The following is a 13,827-nucleotide window of genomic DNA, read 5'->3' on the forward strand; positions in this document are numbered from 1 at the left end:
CCTTTCCCGATCCCGTCCCCCCTCTCTCTCCCCCACTTCACTTCCTGTCTCATTACTGTCCTGTCATAATAAACGTAAAAACGCCAAAAAAAACAAAAAAAAAACATATTTAGTTCTTATAAGTACAGTACTAAAAGAATCATTAGTGGAACTGGAATCTTTAAGAGGAATTGAAACCAGAACCGAAAGAGTTAAATTCTTTACGATTCTTATTCCAAGTCACAGACTGTTAAAAAAAATATTTGGAATCTCCAGTATTGACATCTCTGTAACTCATGGTTGTGATTACCGCCCTAGACTGAGTCTGTTCCTTGCACATGGCAATGGCATGAACTGTGTTTCTCATTTGTTCTTGGATGTGGAAGTGGATTATTTCTGCATTTTTTTTCTTCACTCTATTGCAAGTCTGATCATTTTTACATTCCTTAACTCTTATAGGTGGTTTTACATTCATTTTTTGTCTGTGTGATCTCTGTCTGCACCTGTGCTTTAGCCCCATATCCACTGAGCTTTCTGCTGGTTCCTGCCAGAGCCACATGGCTATCTTCTCCTCTTTCCTCCTTAATCCCAGAGATCTGTGCTCTTTTAGTGCCTCTTTCCCACATCCTCCTCAGTTTCCTATGTGCTTTAGACAGGCAGCTCCTTCAAACCCCTGAAGGCTTAGATTACAGACCACCAGCTATATAAGGCTCTGTCATCACCAATTACAGCCCACAACCTGTCACAACAGACAGGAAGGGCCAACCTAATGCCAGCCATTCCCTCACTGCAAGTGTACCCTAACTGTCTCTAAGGGCCTATCCTAGCTGTCTTAATCTCTTCTGTTCCCATGAGTCTCTGCGGGGGTTCCACGCCTCTTCCAATGTTGTGAGCATCTGAGCCCTGGATGACACTCTGGTATGAGTCTCTTGGTCCTGCTCCCAGTGTCTGCAGCAACTGTTGTCAACTCATTCTCGGTTTCACACAACACATAATCCTGCCACTTAATAATCATCATGCTTGTCTTGAATTGATGGGATGCATTCTGAAGTCATCGCTGTTTTGAGAGGCCGCTGCTAGGTGATCTGTTTGAAGCGTGCTGCTGGGAGGCACGTCAGATACGTGTTGTGTCGCGTGGCAGCTCCGCTCCTCTGTAACGAGGATGCAGACTACAGACAACAGCTCCTGTGTCAACGTCTCTGGACATATCTCTTAATGTGTTCCTGCTAGAGGTCAAGTCAGCGTGATCGATGAGTGGACAGATTGTGCCACATCAGAGATGTGGAATTGTTTATGCAGATTAGAGCTTTCACAATAGTCAAGTGTTTCGTGTTTCCTTTGATTTAGTGCTGTTTATGCACTGACCGCTGAGACTGCTAAATATATCCTTTCGCTTAACAATGGTCACATTTTCAGTTGCGTCTCTTCATCTTGACTTATTCAAACACAATGTTAATAGTAAAATCATAGAAACAGACCTCATATTCATTGTCATATCTAATGATATAACTAATTTTATGTCATTTTAATTATACATTATTATTATTAGCATTATAGTTATATAATTAAAGTATAATAATAATAATAATAATGTGTATTAAAATAATATTGAAATAACATAGTAGCTTAAAATTATAACCAATTAAACTGATGATATAATTGATGTAAGTCAATATAAATGATTATTACTATTTTATATTCTTCTCCTTACTATTATCATTATTAAATTATATTAAATCAGAATACATATTATTTGTCATGCGTAATGGTATAAATACTTATATAAATACTATTTTATTTCATTTATAACATCTGTGTACAAGGTCTGTTTGACATTTTTAAAAATTGCAAGAAATTTTAACGTTTTAAAATTTAAATAACTTTTTTATTTAAATAAATATTTAAATAAATCAAACATTTATTATTAAATTTTTAAATGTTTTTAAAAAGTAATATTAAAATAACTTACAAAATTATAAATAAAAGTGTTAAATAATACTTATTATTTTATATTATTATTATTTTCTTTATTATTATCTTTTTTAAATGATATATAGCCAGAATACACATTGTTTGTCATGAATAATGGTTATATGGTATATGTAATTTTTGAATAATAACAACAACATAAAATTATACATTTATTAGTATTATGTATAATGACAATAAACTTGTATTAAAATATAAAAATATTGTAAATAATAATAATTATTGCTAATTTTATTATTTAATTATTATATTTTATATAGAATGGTTCCATGATCAATTTTTAACTACAGTGCTGAAATGACCTCATCTATATTATCTAAACTGTTTTATATACAAAATAAATAACATTTTATTTTATTGGAAGTTTATTCGTTTGTTGTTTTGGGGGCTTTACTTTATTAGACACATCTAAAAGCAGACACATAAACAGTGTCACAGTCACAGGAAATGGATTCCATGTGGCATCAGTGTCCAGGGACAAGCATGTAGGAATAAGCCCATTTTATGCCTCCATCCAGTACTAGACGTCAAATATGGCCTGTGTCCTGAGCTTTCAAAACTTTGTAACTACCTGTTTTGTTTGTGTGCAGCCTCTTTGAAAGTTGCATTTATAGAATGTTTAAGCAGCACTGTCTGTGTTTGTTTCAGAGTCAGGCAGAAGCCCACTACAAGGGGAACCGTCATGCTAGGAGAGTCAAAGGCATTGAGACCTCCAAGAGCCGCCCACAAGAGAGTGACAAACCTCCTCCCGAGCCCGTCTCATCCCCCTCACCAACGGGACCCTTACCGGCCATCTCAGATACTGACCCCAGCAAAACAGGTAAGAGCTTGAGAATAATGTGATTGTAAAACATGCACATCTGCTTGTCTCTGCTCACTCACACAGAACACTTGGGAAGAAAATGTGTTTCCACAGAAAAGACATTAAACTGAAGAATATGAAGCTTTCAATCATAATACAAGGGGGTCTATTCTGCTTCAAAACTCTCAAAAGATATGACTGGAAAGTCAGGACACTTATGAGACATAAAGATGCCACAAATATTCAATCTTCTCCAAGTGTGTGGTCCGACCTCACTCTTTAAGAAGCAGCCAATTGAACATTCCCAACACTGAAGGTCTGGGGTCTGTCACAGGGCAATTACAGCACTGTGTGTACAATAACAGAAAGAGACAAAAACAAGATTCCTCAGTCCCAGGCCAAGATTTAAAATAGCCAATCTATGGTGCATTCCTTGTTTGTCTTGTTGAAACATCTTGAGGAATTCTGGATGAAGGTCTCAAACATGGACCACCTCATTTAGAGTCTAATTTTACTAGTGGCGTGACTTTGACCGTCACCGCTTTATTAGGAAGGCCTAGCTGATGTGTTTATGGAGCTGTGTGCAGGACTATTAGGTATTAGAAGCCCATTTGTCTCTGTATCAGAATAAACTTTGGGATTAGGAGGGCTGAGCTGGAGCAGAGGATAAGCAGTGAGTGAGAGTTAGAGTGAGACAAAGAACGTGGATATAAAAAAGTTCAGAGGTCTGAGGATTAGCTAAGAGGGCAGAAGGGAAACATCACAGTTGATCTTGCTTTAATGAGAAGTGATTAAACATTGGCAGATCATAATGATGGTGAGATGAAATGGGGGCACAGGGTTTATAAACTGCCAGAGGGTGGGTGACTCCCTCTTGTGCTTGTTATTTGCCGCTCTTCTTTTCCCGTTCTCTTCACGTCTGTGCTCCCTGCTCTTTTCATGCGCCAGTTTTTGCCAGCCTCAATCTGGATCAAACTGTCAGAAATGAGGTACAAAAAAAAATACACAGCTGGTAGATGTTTTATGAGAAGCTTTAAAACAAGTGTTTGTATTTCAGTTTTTAAACTACACTCATGAATGCCAAAAGAAATCCATTTCAAAGGCCTCGGAAGGACCATGGATTCGATGCCTATTGCAAGCTCTTATTTAACGTTCCCTGTAAGTCTGTGTGTGACTTACACACACACACACACACACGCACACACACATCTGGATATCTAGATGCATACCAGTATAATTTACACTGTTGTTGATTTTGTTGTAATGTTTACTTACTTATTGTCTTATGACATCAGGATGTTTGTTTCTCTATTTAAAATGATCTGTTAGTTGATTGTTACCCTAGTCACAGTTTTATGGTCTGTGAGTGGCATTTTAAGATATTTTATGAGCCTTGTTTGTCTCATAGGTGTGTGATGAATATTCATGTGAGTCTGTGGTAATTTAAGACAACTAACATTTTGTATAATACTCTTTTTACACTTTACACTCTTTGTACAAAACACTTTGTAACTCATTGTACAATTCTCAATCTGAAAATACAAGATGAAGTACATAATATAGAAACCATTAATAGTTTTTTAATCCAAATACACTACCATTCAAAAGTTTGGGGTCAGTAAGATGTTTGAAAGTCTCTTATGCTCATCAAGACTCCATGTATTTAATAAAAAAAATACAGTAAAAACAGAAATATTATTAAAATTTAAAATTACTATTTTCAATTGCAATATATTGTAATTTTTTCCTGTGATGGCAAAGCTGTATTTTCAGCAGCCATTACTCCAGTCTTCAGTGTCACATGATCCTTCAGAAATCATTCTAATATGCTGAAACATTTCTTATTATTATTAATGTTGAAAACTGTGCTGCTTAATATTTTTGTGGAAACCATTATACGTTTTTTTCAGGATTCTGATAAATTGAAAGTTTAAAAGAGCAGTTTTTAAAAATAGAATTGTAAAAAATAATGGCAGATATTTAGTCATGGTCAGTGTTGGGCAAGTTACTTCCAAAATGTAATACATTATATTAACTTGACATTTTAAGACATTTAAATAATTTCAGTTCCAAAAAAGCCTTCCAAACTGTTGTCTTCATTTTTTTTAAAGGCAGAGTAAGTGATTTCTGGTAGCCAATGTTTATATTTGAAATCACCAAAACAAACACGCCCCTACCCCAAAAGGGTCTTGCCCCTATTTTGATAGCTCCGCCCCACACATACGTACGCAACCCAGGCAACGATTAGTTCTGTGAAACAAAGCAAAACCAATGTTACACCGTGTCTATGGACGTGAGCGGCGCGGCGCAACAAATCCCGACAGAAAACTGCTGCCGGGTTCTATTTATGACGTGCTGACACATTTCAAATGGTTTTCAACGGTCGTTTGACCTCTTTCTCGCGTCCAGTGTAGGCAGACTTTAGTTGTTGTAGACACGGTGTTACTCACCTATTGAGAAGAAACAAAGCAACCTCGGCGTCCGATCGCAGGCCTCCGCTCCTTGAGTTCTCTCCAGCGCTGGAAAGCTGATCCGATATTTACACGGGTCCTACTTCTTGCCTTATCGTTCCGCAGACGTTTTCCTCTTTTGTTTTTTATCCGCCATCTCTATCTTTCTGTCGCTCGGCTCGGCTAATGTCCGTCCCATGCACTGAACGCGCTCTCCTCCACATCATGAGTAGACATGCCCCTTATTGCTGATTGGCTACAAGTTTGTTTTGCGATTCGGCCCGAATCAGTTTTTAAAGCGTTTTTGAAAAATCACTTACTCTGCCTTTAAGTTTCACAAAAATAACATACAGTATCATATACAGAATGATTGCCTTATTTTCCACATCCCTTTGTCCTGCTTATCATCTCTTTCTCTGAGGATGGAGGAGGACAGTATAGCCATGTCTCTCACTGAGGGATTTGCCTGTCCAGAGAAAACTGTCTATAGTCCTTAGGCCTAGAAAGAATTCCAGCGGGAGAGAGCCAAAACAAACTGGCCATGATCTAAATGTGAAACCAGATACATATGAAAGAATGCCGTTTTCCATCCAAAGCTTACTCCCGTGACCCCGACCCCTAGCGGGCCGGTGGCTCGCTTGTTTGTATATGCCGACAATTGCTTTGTTTTGATGCCTTCCCATAATACTAGTTTCACAACAGAGCCTTCATTGAGCTGCCAACCCCTAGAGTCCTGACAGCTGCAGTCCCATCTGGACATTGCAATCCCAGCGTGTGTAGAAGTGTGTGTGTGTGTGTGTGTGTGTGTCTGGGTGTCATCCAGGATGCATTTGTTACAGTTACAGTAAAGCCTTTATAATGTTACAAAATATTCTATTTGAAATGTTCTTTTGAACTTTCTATACTGTACATTAAAGAGTCCTGGGAAAAAAAAAAACTGACACGGATTGCAGTAATGGCTGCTGAAAATTAAGCTTTGCCATCACAGGAATAAATTACATTTTAACATATTAAAATAGAAAAACTTTCTTTTAAATTGCAATAATATTTCTGATCAAATAAATACAGACGTGGTGTATTTTATGACAGAATTGTTTAGGTGAACTTCCCTTTAAGCTGAAATTCAAGCTAAAAAAAATCAGTTCCCAACCAATGTACGTAGTTTATGCTCAGATGCAATCTTAGCTCTTTTACAAAGAATTTAATTCGTGGTTCATCTAATTATGATTTTTGCTTATTCTTTAAATTTAACTTTTTTCTTTCTTTTTTTACGTTTCCTGTTGTAGGAACACTTTTATCCCAGTGAGTATTTGTTGTAAGGTTTGAATGTGGCTAACAGGGCCCATAATAACATGGAGACTTGGCAGGATGTGCAGGAGTTTTGGCATTGAACCGTTTATAGCACTCTGTTTGTCCCCAAGATCCACTTCTGCACAGTCACTCTGTTTAATGAAGCTATACATCTCCAGCAGTCTTCTACACATCTGGAGATTGTATAGAGACAGAAGGCTGCACGACACTCGTCTGGGCCTCCATATTTCACAGCATAAGCTTGAAGTGCCATTAAATTTCCAGCTAGATTTTCTCCATCTCCGACAGCTCTGTTCTATTAAGCTACAGTGGCAGAATCACCACTCTAACATGCAGACTCTATAAAAGACGACGAGGATCGTTTGGTAAACAGGTCTGCTGTAATGGATGGAAGATGCATCTGGGAAACAGCGATCTGAGCGAGGCAAATGAATGCACCCGACTCCATAATTAATAAGTCCCAAAGCTCATTGGGGGTGTGTGTGTGTGTGTGTGTCTGGGTGAGATTGTACAGTGTAAAGTCATTTTGTAAAAGTTTAGAGCTCACTGGGTGTGTTTCTCTTCATCTTTTTTTTTACTTCCACTGCAGTCAGAGATTAACTTTAAAGCACGTGACTAGATATTGGGGATGCATCAGGGCTCAGTGCTTGGGCCTAATCACTTTATCTCACTTGTCTACACATCTTGCTGGCTGCTCTGTGTGTGTGTATTTTTATGTGAAAGCTCAAGAGGAGAATTCCCACGCTTCATGAGAAACACTAGGCTGTGTTGGACCTCAACTGCCGGAGATGTAATTTATTGATGATTTTGTTTCACGCATCACTAGAGCCAGCATTTTCTCAGAGGTAGAAAGACAATACTCGGGCCTGTGGAGTCACCTTTATTGTGGCTATAGAGTTTCAGTTGCTTTCTGCATGTTTCCTTGAACCAGTGACCATCTTCTGAACCAGTGATAATTTAATTATCACTGGTTCAAGGAAACATGCAGAAAGCAACTGAAACTTAAAAATAAAAGTTTTAATTTCTTTAAAAAATCTGCCCCCAAACTTGAACAGGAGTGTATACAGTATATATTTTTGACATTTTAACATATTAAAATAGAAAAACTTTCTTTTAAATTGCAATAATATTTCTGATCAAATAAATACAGACGTGGTGTATTTTATGACAGAATTGTTTAGGTGAACTTCCCTTTAAGCTGAAATTCAAGCTAAAAAAAATCAGTTCCCAACCAATGTACGTAGTTTATGCTCAGATGCAATCTTAGCTCTTTTACAAAGAATTTAATTCGTGGTTCATCTAATTATGATTTTTGCTTATTCTTTAAATTTAACTTTTTTCTTTCTTTTTTTACGTTTCCTGTTGTAGGAACACTTTTATCCCAGTGAGTATTTGTTGTAAGGTTTGAATGTGGCTAACAGGGCCCATAATAACATGGAGACTTGGCAGGATGTGCAGGAGTTTTGGCATTGAACCGTTTATAGCACTCTGTTTGTCCCCAAGATCCACTTCTGCACAGTCACTCTGTTTAATGAAGCTATACATCTCCAGCAGTCTTCTACACATCTGGAGATTGTATAGAGACAGAAGGCTGCACGACACTCGTCTGGGCCTCCATATTTCACAGCATAAGCTTGAAGTGCCATTAAATTTCCAGCTAGATTTTCTCCATCTCCGACAGCTCTGTTCTATTAAGCTACAGTGGCAGAATCACCACTCTAACATGCAGACTCTATAAAAGACGACGAGGATCGTTTGGTAAACAGGTCTGCTGTAATGGATGGAAGATGCATCTGGGAAACAGCGATCTGAGCGAGGCAAATGAATGCACCCGACTCCATAATTAATAAGTCCCAAAGCTCATTGGGGCATCTTGTTTCAGGGCTCATTAATCTTTGATGATGGGCAGGGTAGAAGTGGGGTAAAGGCCAGCCTCTCTTCTACCTGACCCCTAGAACATCTGATCCACCTGCATAGGTCACAACCAGACCCCTGCTTCACCACGTCACACACCGTCTTCTCCGCTACAGCTGTCAGCGGCTGTGTAACCGGAGCAGCATTAATAGCAGGTTTAGTTTACTGTCTGGAAACTGAGAGATTGTTCTCGTGGGTTCAGGTTCTGTATGTGGAGCCTGTAACTAAGCTATCATAATTCTACTGAATGCACAAGCATCATTTACGCTTTCTGTCATGTCCGATTTAGTCCCAACCACGAGTATACATCCTGTTGTGTGTTATAATTAAGTGACAGCCCACTAGAATTTGTAATAATTTGTTATATTTTGTGCTCTTCACCTCCCATTTGCTTTTTGCACCCATTGTATCAGTTACAGTTATATCAGAAAAAAACCTGTTCCTGCTGCTCATATACATTCATATAAATATTACAAATCTTATATTATGGTGGATTAGAACACAGAAGATCACATATTTAAAGTTAAATCATTAAAACTAAAAAATATCTAATAGCAGATGGTTTAAAATATCATTATTTTATTAAATAAATTCAATGTTTAACTGTTCCCTAAATTAGTTTGTACATATTTTAAGAGTATATATTTTATATTAGTGCTGTCAAAATTAAGGTGTTAAGGCAGGCGATTCATTTTTGCAGTTAAACGGCGTTAAAAATATTTAACAGAGGCGGAGCTAAGATTGGCCACCCTACTCACAACTGCTGCTTCTGTCTCTTTTTTTCTTGACAAGAATTGCGTTTATTTAGATGCAGAATGTCTTTACGAGCACATCAAACAGGAGACTTTTCAGACGCGCACTCCACTTCGCCTCAGCACCAGGCGTTAGTCAACGAGCACTGAAACGGTACAGGTGACGAGGCAGCTTCAGCAGAACAACAGTGAACCGCGGTCAGATGAGATGTTGTCAGGCCATATGTCAGTAAAAATTTATTTTCCTGTCCTGTCAGCCGTTATACTGTGCTCGTTATACTGTGCTCGTAGCCACAAATACATTGGCGCACACTGTAGCCTATATCATTTCATATTATAGTGTGAATGAAACTACGAGCATGCGTGTCAGATTGCATCACGTTCAGCAGCGGCAGCTCTTAAAGTAATAGCAGCCAAATAACCTAATAACCCAGCTGCTGTGATGTCTGTTTATCAAAGAACAAAAGAAAAAAAGAGTAAATCAATAACTTTTGTAGCTTTAAGGATTCATCTATAGTTAATTTGATAAATGTATTACATTTCTGTATATTTACTTGCTGAAGGGCACAGGTAAATATGACGTTTATTCTAATGGGCTTATGTGAAGATTATTTTAAGTTTACTTAAATTAGAAGTTGTTATTTTTTAAAGTCTAATAAATGTTAAAATTGGTAGCTCTCAATAGGGTTGGGTATCGAGAACCGGTTCCAAATTTCCAATAATCGGGTATTCGATAAGACATGTGCATTTCGATTCCGCTTAACGATTCCCGCGTTCGCATTTTAATGTGATTTTAAACTATTTAAGTGCAGGAAGGGAAAGAACTTGCACACTGTTTGCGTGCAGCGCACACATCTGTAGCGAGAGCACAGAGAACAGTGGTCCCGATGCAGGTTCCCGACATGTGTCTGTTCTCGAACTGTTCCGTGCATTTCCACAAAGGTTGTTCCAGGCCAGAACTGACTTCTCTTTCACATTTATCGACCAGTATGCACGAAATACGTCAGTATATCATTCGATAAGCAGAATCGGAACCGGAATCGGAATCGATAAAATTCAAACGATATCCAACCCTAGCTCTCAATTATACTGTAATGTTGAATGGCTACAGTCAATGGTTAAATAGGCTATTAGAAAAAAAAAAATTCCCAGAGACATCAGTAGTATTGGTATCAGTGATACTCACCTTCAGTCATTAAAAAAAGATGCCATTAAATAAATATTAAAAAATATACTGTATGTTGTTTCTACATTAATTAAATTAATCACAATTAATTTCAGAAAAAATTTGCGATTTGGTTACTTTTTTTAATCGATTGACAGCACTAATATATTACTTTATCAAATAGGGCCTAAATTCATTTGAACATATTTTAAAAGAGTGTATATTTTATATTAATGGATTTATTAATGAATATATATATATACACAAACCATGTATGAGTTCTGAAGTTATTTAGCATGGATGCATTCAATATATAAAAATATTTATAATGTTACAAAAGATTTATATTTCAAGTAAATGCTGTTCTAATCATCAAAGAAAAAAGTATCAAGATTTCCACAGAAATATTAAGCAGCACAAACTGTCTTCAACATTGATAATAATAAGAAATGTTTCTTGAGCAGCAAATCAGCATATTAGAAAAATACCAAGTGATGTCCATAATTCCCTGCCCACTGTTGGTTTGCAACAGTTGCACTTTTAAAGTAATATTAGAGTCATAATATTTGGGGGTTCTTTTGGACCTCTGAACCTTCTTAAAAATATTTATATCATTACTAGCTAGTGTTTACAGCGGCTGACTCCTTCAGCAGTTGAAGGAAGGCGTGTGTTAATGTAAGAATTAAATATGAGTCTTCTGAGATTGCATGTTGTGTAACCGCACTTTCAAATATGCAGAGCAAGAATAAATGGAGGGCAGACGGGCACACTTTGCAGCGAACATGGAGGGCATGTCAATGATGGTGGTGGATGGCAACCATCCAGAGGATGCAGGATTCTGAAATCCTCCATTACACACACTCTCCTCCACCCCCAAACCACAATCTGCTAACACAAACCACATGCACATGGCCAAACCCACATTTTTTCACTACACACGCATAATGTGTGAGTGTGTGTGTTTGTTGGAGGGTGGGGGCCTGAAAGGGAATGGGGTGTGTTGTGGAAAAGAGCCCTGGGAATATTAGCTCAGAGTTAAAAGTTCAAGCTATTCAAAACCAAACCTGCACCAAGTACAAGCCACATAGTTTGGTCCGTCCATTCTGATGCTATAATAGCTATTGGACTATATTTGGTGTTTTTTTGAAGGGTCACGGGGTTTTCTGTAACATCCTGTATCTTCCAAAAGAGCAGTATGTCATCGCCCTGTGCTTTGATCCAGATGATCTTTATGAGGCTCTGACAGGAGCTCGAGCCCAAAAGAAATATAGAGCACACTCTCATCTGCTCCACAAACAGAGAGACACTGAGAAATCTGCCTGGAAACTTCCAATGTACAGAGAGAGAGGACTGTTTCCTGTAAAACGAGGGATCTGGTTGCTTCTAACCAGCTCTTATCCACCTGCCATTCAGGATTTTCCACCACAGCAGAGGCTGTTGAACTTCAAATGCCATGGTGAATAAAATCCGAACACTGTGTTTCTTCAGGGGAGGGGAAGGAATGACTAAGAGTTTATGTAAGACGTTGTGGTTAAATGTTTGTAAAATGACAAAAACACACATCATCTTTGTAAGGAAATTGAGTGTTGAAGTCACTGCTTACATTTCCCCCCAATAGATACTTTTTCCTAGTCTTTCTAAAGCCATAATCTGTAGGTTGGATGTTTGTTTTTTAGTTGATAACCCATTTTTTAAACTGAAGGTGACAGCCGGAACTGTGTAACACCCCGCTCCAATTTGAGGGTTTTTTAGTATGAACCCAAAGTAGGGTGAATGACAAAACATGTTTTTCTCTGTAAAGTAATTGGTTCTAGCAATGCCCGGGTCATGGGTTTGATTTGAGTTTTTATTTAATACTTTTATTCAGCAAGGCTGCATTAAATTGGACGAAAGAGACAGTTAAGATGTTACAAAAGATTTCTACTTCAAATAAATGTTGTTGAACTTTCTATTCATCAAAGAATCCTAAAAAACAGTTAAGCAGCCTGACTGTTTTCAACATTGATAATATTAATAAATGTTTCTTGAGCAGCAAATCAGCATATTCAAATGATTTCTGAAGGATCATGTGACACTGAAGACTGGAGTAATGGCTGCTGAAAATGTTTCAAGTTGTATTACTGTTTTTACTGTATTTTGATCAAATAAATGCAGCCTTGGTTAGAATTCTTTCAAAAACTTTCCTTTGTTTTCCTTTGCCTTTTCTGAGGCAGTTATCACAGGTTTTGTTTAGTCTCTATGTCAACAGAAGTTAGAAGCAAAGACTGCTATTTTGAGTCCTGGATGCTCTGAAATGTATGTTTATATATTGCTAAGCATCTCCCATTTTACTTGACATTAAACTAAACAATATGTGAAGGCTCATAAAAATACAAACATGTATATAATTTTATTTTATGAAGTTAGTTTTTTTGCAAACTTGTTTTTATGTGGTCTATAAAAGCTGGGGTTGCTCACTTTAAGACGAGGTATTTGAGGTACGCCTGGTTTGAGGTTTACAGGAAAACACATTTCTGTGGCATGAAAGCTCTTGAATTCCTGCGCAGCAGTTTTGCTATTTTCAAAAATGAAACAGCAGAGGCCATTAACTTCCATAAATAATCCATTTAAATGTCATTTTGTTGTTTGCTTTGCTTTGCAGATGAGACGCGGCCAGTGCCACAGTTAAATGGACCCGCAGTGGCCCCAGGGTCCGCGGCCATTTCTGCTCCCCCTACCCCAGAATCCCCCGGTCCTTCCACCTGTCCTCTTCTGCCCACCCCCACTACCCCTCAACCACCTCCAGCCACCTCCTCATCTCCCGGCTGTGGCTCTTCTAACCCAGAGCAGGCTGGCACCGGGGCCCCTGGGGCGCCATCAATTACCCCAAGCAACCCTGAGACCGAAGAGGACAAAGCCAAGAAGCTGCTTTACTGCTCACTGTGCAAAGTGGCCGTCAATTCGCTCTCCCAGTTGGAGGCCCACAATAAAGGTGAACATTCATTTAGCGACAGCTCATCTGAACTGAATAACTTACTGTGCTGACTGATTACACAAAACATCCGTCATTTGGAAAAAAGAGTCTCCAATGAGCGCTTAGAGGTGGATAGATTATACATAATAACAAATGCTCCCTGAGTATTTTCTTGTTTGAGGGACTCACTAGTCTGTACATGTGACTTTGTACTGCTATGGCTTTAAAATGCACAATGTTGTTGCAAACAAAAAAAGCAAATGCAGAGGTTATATAGTGTTTCTCTGCTCTGTTAATTCTACTTTTAGGGGACAAAATTTTTGCCAGTGGCAAGGAAATTAACCAACCAACCAACCATAAAAAATATATATATATATATATATTATTATTAAATTACCTATATATTTATGTGTGTGTTTGTGTGTATCAGCAATGACACTTTTATCTGACTGTTATCTACTAATTAACTGTTATTTACTAAAATATCTGTAAAAATATTCATAATATATAAT

General features: G+C 37.9%; 1 protein-coding gene across 3 annotated transcripts in view; it reads left to right on the plus strand.

Moving 5' to 3' along the window:
- Positions 1-13,827, plus strand: part of znf385a (zinc finger protein 385A) — an 89,352-nt gene that overhangs the window by 70,282 nt on the left and 5,243 nt on the right. For all 3 annotated transcript variants that reach the window (XM_016513208.1, XM_016513209.1, XM_016513211.1), the window contains 2 exons: positions 2,617-2,788; positions 13,004-13,333. In XM_016513208.1, the coding sequence (XP_016368694.1) occupies positions 2,617-2,788; positions 13,004-13,333 (502 nt within the window). The remainder of the gene's footprint in view (positions 1-2,616; positions 2,789-13,003; positions 13,334-13,827) is intronic.

Source organism: Sinocyclocheilus rhinocerous, unplaced genomic scaffold, assembly GCF_001515625.1.
Source record: "Sinocyclocheilus rhinocerous isolate Xijiao unplaced genomic scaffold, SAMN03320098_v1.1 scaffold1406, whole genome shotgun sequence".
Classification (NCBI taxonomy): domain Eukaryota; kingdom Metazoa; phylum Chordata; class Actinopteri; order Cypriniformes; family Cyprinidae; genus Sinocyclocheilus; species Sinocyclocheilus rhinocerous.